Source organism: Eublepharis macularius, chromosome 4 (assembly GCF_028583425.1).
Source record: "Eublepharis macularius isolate TG4126 chromosome 4, MPM_Emac_v1.0, whole genome shotgun sequence".
Classification (NCBI taxonomy): domain Eukaryota; kingdom Metazoa; phylum Chordata; class Lepidosauria; order Squamata; family Eublepharidae; genus Eublepharis; species Eublepharis macularius.
In genome coordinates, this window is record NC_072793.1 from 22499551 (window position 1) to 22515681 (window position 16131).

The 16131-nt window shown below is 46.8% G+C and overlaps 1 protein-coding gene across 3 annotated transcripts in view; it reads left to right on the forward strand.

Annotated features, from left to right (window-relative positions):
* Positions 1-16131, forward strand: part of DNAI2 (dynein axonemal intermediate chain 2) — a 38013-nt gene that overhangs the window by 14043 nt on the left and 7839 nt on the right. For all 3 annotated transcript variants that reach the window (XM_054977822.1, XM_054977824.1, XM_054977825.1), the window contains 3 exons: positions 863-1002; positions 2046-2168; positions 9902-10125. In XM_054977822.1, coding sequence (XP_054833797.1) covers positions 863-1002; positions 2046-2168; positions 9902-10125 — 487 coding nt within the window. The remainder of the gene's footprint in view (positions 1-862; positions 1003-2045; positions 2169-9901; positions 10126-16131) is intronic.

Genomic DNA, 16131 nt, shown 5'->3' on the forward strand with positions numbered 1-16131 from the left:
CTTTTGATTAAACATTTCCCTATGTTTTATCTTCTTATCTTTGTATTACATTCCCTTATTTTAAAAGATAAGATGTAAAAATAAGAAGTGCTAATAAAAGATTATACTAGATTGGAAATTGTGTTGAGACATATACAGCCTTGTAAAAAACGTATATATCGCATGGTTTTAAAAGTTAAACAAGCAATACACGTAAACTTACATTGACCTAATAAACAACAGACTAAAATATGTTTATAGGCTTGTGGAGTTTGGTGTAGTGGTTAAGAGCGCGGGACTCTAATCTGGAGAACCGGGTTTGATTCCTCATTCCTCCGTTTGAGGCCAGCTGGGTGACCTTGAGTCAGTCACAGCTCTTCCAGAGCTCTCTCAGCCCCACCCACCTCACAGGGTGTTTTTGTTGTGGGGATAATAACATACTTTGTAAACCACTCTGAGTGGGCATTAAGTTGTCCTGAAGGGCGGTCTATAAATCGAATGTTGTTGTTGTTATTGCATCACTTTTGAAAGTACCTCAAAAGGAGTGGAACGTTGAGACTGGAGTGAAGAACTTAGATGAACTTTTTGTAATGTTTTTCCTGAGTTTTCATAACCCAGGAGCTTAGCATATATTAAATAATACAAGCTAGGATCTCTACTACTATAATAACCAAAATGAAAGCAGCTTCTCTTAACCTTGTTTTTGAACCACAGACAAAGGAGATGATCAAAGGAATCTCTAATATGGAATGAGTGATACTGGGTGTTGGAGGAGGTGGCTGTGATAATGCTGGACAAATCCCACAACTGAAGGGAAGAGGGCAAAGAGGGAGGGGTCAAACTTTTCATTATGTTTCTTGACTCTTTTACAACTGTTCTTCAGCTTACTGGGACACCCGAAAAGGAGCACTGCCTGTGGAGCTGACTGTAGTTGAACTTGGCCACCGTGACCCTGTGTACAATGTTATCTGGCTACAGTCAAAGACTGGGACCGATTGTTTCTCTGGTTCCACTGACGGGCAGGTAACAACAAACCACACTCTAATTCAGCTATGGAACAATCCAAACTCAATGAACGGTATGAACTGGAAAAGCTGTATCGGAATTCAGAACAAACCTGAAGGTGTAAAATGGGCTGATGAATGCCGGAGGGTTCTATATTGCAGAGTCAGATAAAGAAAAGATAGAGGGGTCAGAAGGGACATTTCTAATTAATGAGGATATAAACCCTCTGATAGACTCCATAAAACATTTATGGGAGCAAGGAATCTAATTGGATGGATGTCGAAGAAGTAAATTGTAGGGCAATTTTAATTTAATTTAACATTATTTCAGTCGTTGCCTGACATGATTAGATCTTAAAGGTGTTTTGTTTGGCGGCAAGGAGCTGTTCCATCTTGCATCCTTACAGCACATCGCAGATGAGCATCAATGGAGGACGTTAAGCCAGAAGAACGTGTGAAATATTGGCTGGGAAGAGGAAGGGGTGGCCTTGGTTTCTACCCCCTCCTTGCACCGAGAGCTCGACTTGCTTTCTTGAGCCTTCTTGTTCCTTGAGCCTCTTGTTCGCTGCTTGCATAGCATGCTACAATCTAAGCTTTGGGCTAATCTGATCAGAATGGTTGAGAAGAGGGTGGAGGTGAAAGGCAGGTAGTTCAAGGGGGCCAGGTGATAAGAACAGTTAGCAATCGCTCAAGCACAATGGCCAATCAATGCAGCTCAGCTTGTTTCTTCTTCTTTTGGAAACACTAGTAGGAAAGCAGATGTGTATCATTTGTGACCCAGGAGACAAAACAACATAGAGGGCTTCAGCACCATGCTGAAGCCATTAGGACTGCTGGTCAGGAATAACGTCTTTGTGCTCCCTGATGCTTGCAGTCCACACAATAGCCTCCTCATCTGAAGCTCCCTCTATGCAGTAATTGTCCATTGTATTTCATCTCTTCAAAGAAAGCTCCCATGTGATGACATCGTGACCTTGTATTGAATACAGGCCATCCGAAGCAACCATAATGTGAACCAGAGAAAGGTGAACATAAGCAGTGATGTGCGTTTCTATTTGCCAGGTCTTGTGGTGGGACATACGTAAACTCTCTGAGCCCGTTGAAACGCTGGTGATGGATATCAGCAGGAAAGGAGTCTTGGAAAATGCTTTAGGAGCCATTTCATTGGAGTATGAGCCAACCATGGTGAGCACGTTCTGAAATTTCCTCTGTGTATGAGCTGTAGGAAAGACTTGAGCTCTTTGTCAGCTTATAGCACCATTTCTCACCTTTTAGTGCTGTGGTCACTAGATAGAATTCAGGAAAAGGCAGGTTGGGGCCTGAGGGTCAAAAAATGCAATAGCTACTCGCAGGGCTTTTTTTCTGGGAAAAGTGGTGGTGGAACTCTCGAGTGGGAAATGAGGGAGAAACACATGGGCCCCCTTACAAAATGGCTGTTTCCTCCAGGAGATCAGTGGGCGGGGCCACCGGACATGAGAGGTGCCAGAACTCCGTTCCACTGCGTTCCTGCTGAAAAAAAGCCCTGGCTACTCGTAAATATATTTGTTTGCTGGGAACCACTGGGTAATCTGCCTTGAATCTTAGAGAGAAAGATGGATTATGAATGAATGAATGAATGAATGAATGAATGAATGAATGAATGAATGGGGAGAAGAGACAAAGGTTGTACTTTACCAGACATGTTGTGTATTTTGGAGATGTGTGTGTCTTTAATACATACTATATGTATTGGCATAAGGGAATGACATAAGATTGTTTTTGAAACGTCACTACGAAACAATGGTGCTTTGCTTTCAGTGTACATTGCTTAGGAACAGAGGTTCCAGGTAGTTCCAAAGCAAAATCCCAAAACACAGGCTGATTCCGCACACATTGGATAATGCACTTTCAATGCACTTTAGCAATCCTTTGGAAGTGGATGTTTTGTTTCACGCACAAAAAATTCAGTTCCAAATGATCTCTAAAGAGGATTGGAAATGTATTATCCAACCTGTGCGAAATCAACATCTTGTAGAGGGCATTAGTGCACTAGTGGAAGAGTTTTTGCGAAGCATTCAGTTCAAAGACTCAACTGAATACTGGTTTAATTTCCTGCTTTCAGTTGCGGGGAGGGGGCGCATCACCAAAGGAAAAAGGATGAAATGAAGAAAGCAGGGTATCTACATTCAGACATCATGCAAAACCTTGAAGGGCAGTTGGCATTTCTTGCGTTAGAAAGCAACGGTCAGTTGTCAGGGGTCCTCCAGAGTGATTTTGCCTCTTCACAGACAAAGAAACATCATTTTTTTATTAAGCAGATGGAGGCTCCTGCTGAGTCAGAGTCGTTGCAATGATGTTAAACGTGTTTTGAAAGTGCGCCCATGGAAGGAAAGTTGTACAAACTGGGAAATTAGTTTTTTTTATTAGAAAAATTGATGGATACACAGAAAACGGTGTAACAAGCTAGCTGCTATGTCAAACAGAATGGCCTGATAATGTTTACCTATACCTGGAAGAGACTGCAAACCGGGGTGAAAGTTCAGGCCAGTATAAAGCAGGGGTAAGAAAGCAGCTACAGTGGTACCTCCCATCTACTGGTTCCACCCCTGACTACCAATGGAAAGATCCAGGACATGGCTAAGTATGTTGAGGATAAGCAGGGCTTTTTTTCAGATGGAACGCGGTGGAATGGAATTCTGGCACCTCTTGAAAATGGTCCCATGGCCGGTAGCCCCGCCCCCTGATCTCCAGACAGAGGGGAGTTGAGATTGCCCTCCGTGCCTGGCCTGGCATGGAGGGCAATCTAAACTCCCCTCTGTCTGGAGATCAGGGGGCAGGGCCACCGGCCATGTGACCATTTTTGCTGAGGGCGATTTAAACGTTTAAAAACTCCCCCCTTGTTCCAGCTGACCCAAAGTGATGTCATTGCGTGGTCCCGGGAACGTGCGTGCAGGGGCACCACCTCCCGCCAGGAGTTGCCCCCTGTGCTGGCTACCCACTGAGTTCCACCACCTCTTTTCCCAGAAAAAAAGCCCTGAGGATAAGCAAAAATAGCCAAACTCAGTTTAGTGCGGAGTTATAGCTGAAAAATACAGTAATTTGAATGCCCCCAAACAAACAAGCTATTGCTACTTTAGGTGGCCAGCAAGGTAGCAATAATTTTATGGAACCACTTGAATCAGTAAAAAGAATATGCAAAGAGATCTAGGCATGGTGGCTGTAGCTAGTCCCAGGGACCCATTCAATTCAACACCATAACTTGAAATTCACTAATTATTAAATAAGGGCTCATTTGGGTGTGCAAGATTCAAGCCCTCATGCTTTCCCCCTAATTCTTACAGCGCCCCTGGCAATTTGCCTTGCTGTACTGCTTTGGACACCCTGACCTGGATAGCCCAAGTGAGCCTGATCTTGTCATATCTCAGAAGCTAAGCAGGGTTGGCCTTGGTTAGTAATTGGATGGGAGACCTCCAATGAAGACCAGGGTTGCAGAGGCAGGCAATGGCAAACCATCTCTGTTAAGATTCTTGCCATGAAAACCCCACCAGGAGTCGTCGCCATAAGTCAACTATGACTTGAGGGCTCTCTCCACCACCACTACTGCTTTGGATAAATGAACTTTGGGTATTAAATATACTATGTACTATGAACCCAACAAAGATGGAGGTCCTGTACTTGAGCCATGGAGGACTGGATTCGGGACTCCGGCTCCCGAGTTCCAAGGGTTAAGAGCTTGGGGGTGAACCTAGATGCCTCCCTGAAAATGAAGGCACAGGTCACAGCAGTTGTCAGGTCTTCTTTTTTCCACCTGCGGCAGACCAGGCAACTTGTCCCTTACCTGGCTACCTGTGACTTAACTACAGTGATCCAGGCAACGGTCATCTCTAGGTTAGATTACTGTAACTCGCTCTATGCGGGGCTGCCCTTGAGCCTGACCCGGAGATTACAGCTGGTACAAAATGCAGCAGCACGTATCATTATGAAAGCACCAAATAGGGCGCATATTACACCAATATTGCACGAGCTGCATTGGTTGCCAGTGGAGTATCGGATCAGGTTCAAGGTTCTGGTATTGATCTATAAGGCCCTGTGCGAACTGGGGCCAGCGTACCCGAGGGACTGTCTCTCCCCATATATTCCCCAGAGGACCCTCCGATCAGGAGAAAAGAAATTGTTATCAGTCCCTGGCTCCAAGGAGGCCCGCCTGGCCTTGACTAGAGCCAGAGCTTTCTCAGTCCTGGCTCCTACCTGGTGGAACGCTCTGTCTACCGAGACCAGGGCCCGGCAGGATCTACTCTCTTTCCGCCGGGCCTGTAAGACAGAGTTGTTCCGCCAGGCTTATGGCTGAGGCTGGGCCTCCACTGGCTGGAGGATACAACATCTACTCCCCTCCCTATGAGAGCTGCCCACCACTGCTCTTAAGCGGCTGCTATGTTCAACTGCACCGTTGCACCATTTGTAATTAACGGAATTGCCGCCATCAAGAAAAAGAGTGCTGCTATTTTTTAATATTTTTGTACAATGCTTTTAAATGTTATATGAAATGTTTTAAATGTTTTAATGCTGTTATCTGCCCTGAGCCTGCTTGCGGGGAGGGCGGAATATAAATACGATAAAATAAAATAAAATAATATGTGGAATGCGGTCCCTGAAGAGGGTGCAAAAATTCCATATTCTTTTCCCCCGTCTTATTCATGGCAAATGCAAAACTGGGTGGTTTGGGGGTTTGTTTGCAGCTAGAATGGAAGAAGGGACAGACTAGGCTGTTGTCAGGTAACAGCAGGAAAGCTGGGCTGAATCCACACACCCTTGGAGCGTCCTGGCATTGTGCTAAATGTTTGCTAAACACCCGGAAGTATTGAGTCTTTCTTGCGCAATTTCCAAATCGCACTAGAAAGACACTATACTTCCAGGTGTTTAGCCAACATTTAGCACAACGCTGGGACGCGCCAAGGGCATGTAGATTTGCCCCTGACTAAGGCTGACAGAAGGATATTTTCATCCTTCAGGTTCTTCCAGCGGCTAGAAGACTATCTCAGGACCTCTTCATACATTTGCTTTTTTTGACCTGAGTTGCTTTTTCTGACCACTTCAGATTCCTCAGGCAGGCACTCAGCCTAGTATTAATTTGGAAACTGCAAGGGCCAAAGAATTTTCCCTCTCCATGCAGGGCAGTCCGTATCAGTGGATAACCACCATTCCCTTTAAAAATGCATCCAAGAACATTGATAGTGTATGGAGTTGTTTTATGAAACCTTTGAATATTCTTTTCATGTGCCAGCTACCTGACCTTCCTTATCATAAGCTGAACACAAATCTGTTATTCAAATTGAGTTGAGCACCTCTGAGTTTAGTGGAGAATTGAGCCCTCCCAGGGACTGACATTCTTACCTCCTGTAGTTACTGACTTAAGCCCCTTGTTTCCTCTCTTTGTTCAGAAGTGAATGCAGTGAAAGGCAGGCAATACTGCCTGCCTTTCAATCTCACCTGAAATCCCCATTGTCATACCAGGGCAATAATGACAGGCAACCATGCCTTGTAAATTGCAGTTTTTATAGGGGAGCCATGTGATTTGTAAATACTAATGTACCGAAGAATACATTTTCTAGCATTATGTTCATGCTTTTAGTTCCAAAATGTTCGTTGCTTAGATTGGAGTGCAGGAATCTGCTGCAGTTTGTAAGGAGGTCTGATCTCTACAACCAGCATGGAATCCGTCTTGATAGGTGTCTTTATCTCTTCATTACACAGCCAAGCAAGTTCTTAATAGCTGAGGCTGCAGGTTTGCTGTGAACCAGCAGGGAAGCGAAATTGATAATTAAACTGCATACACACCACCTTTGCCGCCATGCAAACCTCACCTGCAGGGGTCGCGTAGAAAAAGAGCTGGAGGAACTCATTAGCATAACTCATTAGCATAATTCATTAGAATATGCCACACCCCTTGACATCACTGGAAGTGTGTCATTAGCATAACTGACATCACCTATCCTGCCTGTTTTGGCTATCCTGGCTATTCAGGGCCGAAATTGGGCCCAAAATGGTCAGGATCAGGCCACTGCTGAGTGGGAGAGTGATCCACCACCCGTCAGAGGCCCAATCCGGGCCATTTCAGCCCCAATCCAGGCTGAAATGGGCCCAAAATGCCCGAGAGTCAGGTGGGCAGGGCCACCTGACATGTGACCTGTTTGGGGAACTGCCGGAACTGCATTCCTGTGCGTTCCCCTCAAAATGAGCCCTGCTCACCTGAAAGATTGGAAACAAGAACAAGTACACAAAGCCCACAGAGCATGGGCCTGAGGTTTAATTTTTGTCACCAGGAAAATGCAGTTCTTTCCCTAGTTAGTGTAGGCCTGTCATCAGAAATTTAATGGTGGACGGCATGAGTGCACAGGGGAGGTAAGATTGCCATGTCCCCATCATCTCAAACTCGGAGGCTCAATGGATGGGGCCTGATGATGTCATGGGTGAGAGACCAGTGATGTCATGTGGTTGGACCTGGTGATGTCCCATCGAATAGAAGTCTTAATAATAGTTCTTCCAAACACACCAGTAAGTACGTACCACATGATATCTGTGTAGGGACTGGAAGGCCTCCCACCCACTACCAGCTCTGCTAACTTCTGCTGAGCTGTGCAGCGGGGAGGAAACGGAGAGAACAACTGCCGTAATGCCAATGCCATGATGTCACTTCCACTATGCCTGAAGGTGATGCCATTTTGCCAACAGACACTCTAACATTTGTCCTAAACTCTATGGTTAAGCCATAAACTCTATGGTTAAACCATAGAGTTTGGGGCTAAATGTAAAATGTAGTTCTACCATTAGTCCTTATTGCTTTCCATCTTCAATTTAATTTTTTAAAAGGAAAGCAAGGAATCTGGGGAGGGCCATAGCATATTTCTGAGCTGGCATTGCTTCCATATGCTCCCTTTAGCTAATCTGGGCAGGAAGAAAAAGCACCCATGTCTGACTGTAAGCCAACCTGCTCGGTGGCGCGGAGGGCAATCTAAACTCCCCTCTGTCTGGAGATCAGGGGGCGGGGCCACCGGCCATGTGACCATTTTCTCCGAGGGCAACCCACTGAGTTCCACCACCTCCCAGAAAAAAAGCCCTGATTAAGATTCAGAGAATATCCCAAAATAAGCAGTACGCGACAGTCTGAAACCTGAGATGGCATGGAGACAGTGAGAAACCTCATCAAAATCAGGCAGAGGGGGAGGAGAGATTGCTTTGGGAATCCTTAAAGGATTCTCAGACTCAGTTACTCAATAATTCTAGGAGATAGTATGGTAAATATGTAGTACCAGCAACTGTGAGCTCTACCTGCCCCAGCATGGCTTCGGGAATGCCGATGAAACTTAACCGGTTGGATTTGACTAGAGTAACTCTGCCTCAAGGTGCACTATAATTCTGGCAGCACCTTATGTGCTGAAATCCATATCTGGGTCCTGTTATTTTCTTTATTTGTACCTTGCAGCGATGTTTATTGAAATTATTCATCCAGCATCCCTGGTCTTTCCACTCCATGTGAATAACGAGAAACAAATTACATTATAGATCTAGAGGAATTAGCTGTGTTAGTCTGTAGTAGCAAAATAGTAAAGAGTCCAGTAGCACCTTTAAGACTAACCAACTTTTATACAAGTACTAAATCTTAGATGGCTTGGGTTCTGATATATGAAAGATGGAGGGTAGGCTGTTACAAAAATCTCTTTGTATACTTTTCTCCTTTAAGAAAATATTTAGTTAATGATATATACAAATAATGGGACTAACAATAGAATATGGGTTAATGGATCAGATTTAATACAATATCAGGTTGTTGTGTTATACTATGTTGTGTGCTGTGTTACATTGGTGGCATAGCATACAATATATGTTTTATAATATATACTATATTGATAGTATATTTGATGGAGTATATGTTTAAAATAAATAGAACATGTTTAAAGTAAGAGACACTGTGATCCTTGCTATATACTAGGCTATATGGTTATGCTTTATTGACACGATATATATTATATGGATAGTATGCTTGATAGAGTCTATGTAAAAGAATCAGAATGTGCTTAGAGTAAGAGATATTATGATTTATAGAGGGTAGGAAAATGTAAATGAAATAGATTTAAGCAATAAGAAGGGTTAAGGGTTGGAAAGCTGTTGGAAGTCAATAGGGAGGGGGGAGGAAAAGGGGGGGATAGAGGGGGGGAAATGAGATTATATGTGTTAAATTTGAAAATTCTTTTCTTTTTTCCACTCACCAATAAAATTTTATTTAAAAAAAAAAGAATATAAAGATGTGGCTGTCTGCTTCTTTTCTTTTTTTTTCCTGCTCTGTCTCTGGAATGGCTAAGGGTTTAGTACCCCAGGCTTAAGAATCAAAGGATTGAAATGTGCCTTAAGAAGATGCTCACTTCGAATATAAATAATTGTAAGAAACGAGAAAAGGAATTGAATAGGGGGATAAAAGAGCAAGGAATTCAAGAAGTGCCCAGAGAGATCTAAATGGACTGTGTATTGTACAAAGGGGGAAAAGGGGAGGGGGCTCGGTTACTCAGTTTCTTTTTCTATGGATTGATGTCTGTATTCCAAATATTTTGAAATTGTGGTTTTATAATGACTATCTTGTACATGAATCTGATACTAAAAAGTTTTCTTTTTAAAATAACCAATAAACTATATTATTTTTTTAAAAAAGACTAACCAACTTTACTGTAGCATAAGCTTTCAAGAACCACAGTTCTCTTCATCAGATGCCGAAGAGAACTGTGGTTCTCGAAAGCTTATGCTACAGTAAAGTTGGTTAGTCTTAAAGGTGCTACCGGACTCTTTACCAAATTGCATTATGCAGGTTTTTTCTGGGCCCCCCCCAACCCCTTCGCTCAGTGAAAGAGAAGTCAAGTAACAACATCGTTCTCCTGTATTTCAAATAACAGCCAACCAAGTTTATGGTGGGAACGGAGCAAGGGGTGGTGATTTCCGGCAACCGCAAAGCCAAGACTCCTGCGGAAAAAATTGTCTGCACATACAGTGGACACCATGGCCCCATATATTCCTTGTCTAGGAATCCATTCTATCCCAAGAATTTTTTGACAGTTGGAGACTGGACTGCGCGCATCTGGGCAGAAGAGAGCAAAGAATCATCAATCATGTGGACCAAGTAAGTAGCGCGTTCTTTTGATGTTTTAAAATATATCTACCCTGGTTCCTGTTATTCATGCCTTAGTGTTTTCCAGGTTGGCTTACAGTCAGACAGGCTACATAAGAGCTGCCTTTGAAAACAATCTGGAATGCTTCAGCCCATCTCTTGATAAGTGTGGTTCGATGTAAACATATTGCATCTGTTCTAAAAGATCAGCATAGTTTACCGTAATACGATGTTGTTAGCAGGCCTAGGGCTTTAAGTTCTGCCACCTTGGCTGTTTCTACATGACTTGCCGGCCTCCGGAGTGTTGCACAAAACACACGGAAGATAGCGTCTTCTCACACGAAATCGCGCCAGGAATGTCAGGTTCAGTGGGTATCTGAGCTGTACTGTCTCCATTTTCTAATGCTTCTAGTGTTTAAGTGCTTTCCCCACAGGTGCATAAGTTCCCAAGCAGACTTCTCACCGAACGAGATTGTTTTGTCTAACAACGTTCCATCCCAGACATTGGCCTTGACAGAGTCCAGCTTCCCAAGACTGAAAGATGTTGTTTTGAGAACTGTGGGGGGAGGCTGGCTCAGCTGGGAACTGTTACTTTGTACCTCATGATTTGCTCTTCATTGGTAACAATGCTCTTGTACCATCCTGGATCCCTTATCCAGGACAGTGGACTATAATGGGTCATTTCTACAGTAAAGTTTCCTTATTCAAACAATGGACTCTTGTTTGCTTGTAGAGGAGAACCTGTAGGAAGGATATTATTTAGCCACAGTCTGACATTTTGTTACCAATCATGTCTCAGTCGGGCCCAGCGGAATCCAAAGCCGTCCCAGACAGGGATCCTTTGTTTGAGCCGTATGCGTCTCCCGACAACCCACAAGTGCAACCCCAAGAACTTCAAACACCTGCACCAGCAGGGAACGGAGCTTCAACTACTACTCAGCCTCTAATCGATCTCGGCAGTGGGGAGGAAAAACCGAAGGCCTCCAAGCCAACGGCCACCACCATCCCCTTGTTCTCGTTACCTACACCTTCGGAGTGGGGACCCAGACCCCGAGAGACGAGGGAGCGCAGGACCAGTGGGGTGCACCAGCAATTACCCATGGACGGGCGTCGAAGCCTAGAGACAGTCCCTGAATTGGACAGTAGCCAACCATGGCTGTTTTGGAATAGGACGACCGAGCAAACAGAATGGGACACGTCCCGCCGCGGTATCCTAAGTTGGGATTATTCGGAACTCACTCCGTGGTCGGAGCAACCAGAGGTTTCCGAACAAAGTTGGGTGCAGATGCAACATCGCACCCTTGCTGTGGATTCCGGCATTTCGGCAGTTACGGGACTAGCCAAAGGGATTCTAGCAGCGAGATCGCAAGGCGATCAGGGAGACCCTCCACCTTGGGGGCCAATTTCCCCGGTGGTAGCAGTCGCAGGGGGCTCCACGACGGACCAACCGGGTCCCAGTAGAGTTCAATTGCTGGAAGCTAGGTTGGTCGATATGGAACAAAACCTAGCCCATGCTATACATCTACTCTCATTGATGGTGGCGGGAGAGAGACCATCACCAGAAGAGATGGCTATACAAATAGCCACCCTACAAAGTGTAATTTCCAATCCGGGGGAACCTGCCCCGTTGCAGCCGCCGCCCTCAAACGAGTCTCCCGTGCAGCCCCCAGACGAGCCTTCCGAATCGGAGGAAGAGGGGGAGCCCTGCCCTGGAGAGCCGGGAGAGACTCCAACGGAAACCCCTAGGCCGGACGAGGTTCCGCCTTCCGGGGATACTCCAGTGGAAGTTCCAGGAGGGAGTGGAGAGGAGCCAACCCGCCCGACAGAGTCGCCGGTGGTACCCCCTCCAACTTCCCCGATAACGGTCCGGCCGGACCAGCCAGAAGAGCCTCCAGCTCCCCCAAGGGAGGGAACGCCACACCAAACTCCAGTAATCATCCCCATACAACAAATCCTAGGGGAGGATCAACCAGTGGAGGTCGTACCACGAGAACAACCTCCAGGTCCCAGACCAACGACGCCGGGAGGGGCAAGCCCGCGCGGCCCAGCACCCATCAGGCCTTCGCCGCAGCGGCCCCTCCCGCTTCGACCACAACTAATACCACTACAGCAGCCGGTAAGACTACCTCCAATGCAACCTGTATTCCCACCTCCCGATCAACTATTACAGCCTATACCACTTCGACCCCGCCGACCCGCACCGCAGCGACCAATCATGGCCCAACCTGTTCGGCCACCTCCAGCCCAACCGGTGCTGCCGCCGCCAGCACAACCGGTGCTACCGCCGCCAGCACAACCGGTGCTGCCACCGCCAGCACAACCGGGGCTGCCGCCGCCAGCCCACCCGGTGATACCGCCGCCAGCACAACCGGTGCTGCCGCCACCGGCCCAACCGACGCTGCCGCCGCCAGCACAACCAGTGCCACCACCACCAGCCCAACCGGTAAGGCCCCCTCCGATACGCCCCGTCCCGTATCTACCACCGCCGCTGGGGGCCCCCGGGCAACCATTACTGCCGCAACAGCTATGGCCCCAACAGCCTCCTCCCGTGCAGCCAGCGCCACTGACCATTCCGATGGACTATTACCCCGCACCAGCCCCAAGGCAAGACCTTCCAATGGGCTGGGTGAAACTGGAAGCTACTTTTGACGGAGATCCCTCGAAACTGGGATTTTTTCTGGTACAAGTAGTACAGTTCTTCAATCGATGGGGACATCTTTTTGGGAGTGAGGCCAGCCAGATTGAACATCTCGGTTCACGGTTACAAGGCAAAGCGGCAGACTGGTATGTAGGACTATACAATATTGGGGCCCCGGAACTTAATACCTTACAAGGGTTGGTGGATGCTATCCGGGCTCAATACGAAGACCCCTTAGAAGAAACCAGAGCCCGAACAGAATTGCAAGCCATTAGGCAAGGCAGCATGTCGGCTAGAGACTATGTTACAAAATTCCGACAGCTAGCCGCTAAATGCCCTAGATGTGAAGAATCCACTAAAATAATTCTGTTCAAACAAGGGCTGAACCCGAAACTTCTGGATAGAGCCCTCATGCAAGACAATCCTCCTACTCTGTTGGGATGGATTCAACTCACATGTGAAGTTGAAAATCGGATATTGGAGGTCCGCTTAGTTGAACAACAACAACAAACGGGACAAAGACGCCCCTTAACTTTGCAGAAGGGAGGACGAGGTACTGGATACGCGACCCGCGGAGCGAGGGATGCTAGATGGCAACAGGGTTTGTGTTTGCAATGCGGGCAAGCCGGCCACTTTGCGGCACAATGCCCGTATCGGCCTGTGCAAAGACCTCCGCTCCAACTAAGGCGTCCAACCCCTGCTCCATTCCCCACGTTACAACGCCCAACACCCGCTCCCCGATCGGGTAGAGGCCGTGGCATCTCCCAGCGACCTGCCCCAGACAGAGGATTGGAGGCAGAAGAGCTTATGGAATACGACCCTGCTACCCCAAATATAGAAGGGAACCCAGAAAGCCCCCAGTCGGGAAACGAAATGGATCTGTCGTAAAAGGGCCCAAACGACAGATCCACTCCCGACCCGTCCCAACCAGGGACCGGCCGCATGGGTCCATATTATTCATGCCAGTGACTTTGCTAAACCCCGAAAGGAAGATGCACATCCGTGTACAAGCCCTCATTGACTCAGGCTGTTCAAGAGACATCATCGCCCCAGCCCTAGTCAATGGACTAGTATTGCCAATCCGGGAATTACAAAACCCAGTCATTTTCGAGCAAATGGATGGCACCAACATGAACCCCGTCACTACAGAAACAGTCCCAGTGGTGACGGGCATGGGCCAACACTGGGAAAAAAGGTCGTTTGTCATCAGTACAACAGCCAAATACCCGTTAATTTTGGGCAGCAAGTGGCTATGCGATCACAACCCCTACATAAATTGGGCAGAAGGTAGTATCACCTTCACCCACGCCAACTGTGAAAGCCATCGGTGGAACCAGAACTGGGGTAGTGATCCAACTCACACCGAAAAGGCTCTTCTCACCCAAGAAGAAATAAATCAAATACCCGAATGCTACTGGTCCTATTTGAAGGCTTTCTCCGAAGAAGAAGCGGACACTCTACCCCCGCACAGACGAACTGATTGCGCCGTCGAAATCTTACCAGGAGCCTCACTACCCAAAGGCCAACTCTATCCTATGAGTCTCCATGAACGGGAAGAACTCCGTAAATTCATTGACACCAATCTTCACAGAGGGTTCATCCGTCCAGCCAATAGTCCCCATGCAGCCCCGGTACTCTTCGTGAAGAAAAAAGACGGGGGACTTCGACTGTGCACAGACTTTAGGGGACTTAATGCTGTGTCGACCAACAACGCCTATCCCATCCCGCTCGTCCGGGACCTTCTCAACGTCGTGGCGCAAGGTAAGATTTTTACAAAATTGGATTTAAAAGATGCTTACTTCCACGTCCGTATCAAGGCGGGAGATGAGTGGAAAACCGCGTTTAATACACCCCTCGAACAATATGAATACTTAGTTATGCCTTTTGGATTGACGGGAGCCCCGTCTGTATTCATGTCCATGATAAATGAAGTACTACATGAATTTTTATATATAGGAGTGGTGGTGTATCTTGATGATGTGTTAATTTACTCAGACTCTGAGGAGGACCACATTCAACTAGTTCAAAAGGTTCTGGCCACTCTAATGAGTAATAAATTGCCCATCAAGCTATCCAAATGTGAATTCCATAAAACTGAACTCACTTACCTTGGTTACTGTATATCTCAAGAAGGTTTAAAAATGGATCCAACCAAAATACAAGCGATCCAAGAATGGCAAACTCCCACTACCCGTAAAGAACTGCAGTCTTTCTTGGGATTTGCCAACTTCTATAGAGACTTTATTGCAAACTTCGCGCAAATCACGCTCCCCTTAACAGAACTGTTAAAAACCAAAGATAAAGGGGACCAAGCGAAGAAACCCTCCTCCAAATTACAATGGACACCCGATTGCCAAACAGCCTTTGAATGTCTGAAAGGGCAATTTGTAACAGAACCCATTCTCTGCCACCCCAACGAGAACTACCCTTTCATAGTACAGGTCGACGCCAGCGATACTGCAATTGGAGGAGTATTATTGCAGAAGGGGGAGGATGGGAAACTGCGGCCTTGTGCATTCCTATCAAGGAAGTTTTCGGAGGCTGAAAGGAATTGGAATGTGTGGGAGAAGGAAGCCTTTGCAGTAAAAGCAGCCCTCACTCACTGGCGGCATTGGTTGGAGGGGGCGCGCCACCCCTTTGAGGTTTGGACAGACCATAAAAATCTGGAGGCCCTTCGAAGCCCCCGCAGATTAAATGCCAAACAATTACGGTGGGCAGAATTCTTCTCCAAATTCAATTTCACTTTGAATTACCTCCCGGGCAAAACTAACTTTCTTGCGGACGCCCTATCGCGCATGCCCCAGCACAGAAGCAAACGGGAGGAGACTATAGACACTGTCTTCTCACCTACGCAATTGGGAGGCGTGGTAACTACACGCAGCCGCGCAGTCCAGCCCCTCCCGCACAGTCAAGAGTGGAAAACGAAACTTAAGGCTGAGGTGGAAAAGGAGGGGGATAAAATGCCCAAATCCAAGCTGAATCAATCACCACAGGGGTATTGGTTATCCGGAAATAGATTTTATGTACCCGACAGCCTACGAAAAGAGGTCTTACAGCGGTGTCATGATGCCCCCACTGCAGGACACTATGGGTACTTGAAAACGCTGCATTTAATACAACGGCAATTCTGGTGGCCGGGCATGCGCAAAGACATTTCCCAATACGTCGCCTCCTGCCCCATTTGCCTCAGCGCCAAAACCCGCAAGGGAAAACCTCCGGGGCTATTGCAACCCTTGGAAACGCCCAACAAACCTTGGGAAACGATATCCATGGACTTCATCACTGATTTGCCAGTATCCAAGGGACATAACTGCATTTTAGTGGTAGTGGATCTGTTTTCCAAACAAGCCCATTTCATTCCATGTACCACTATACCTACC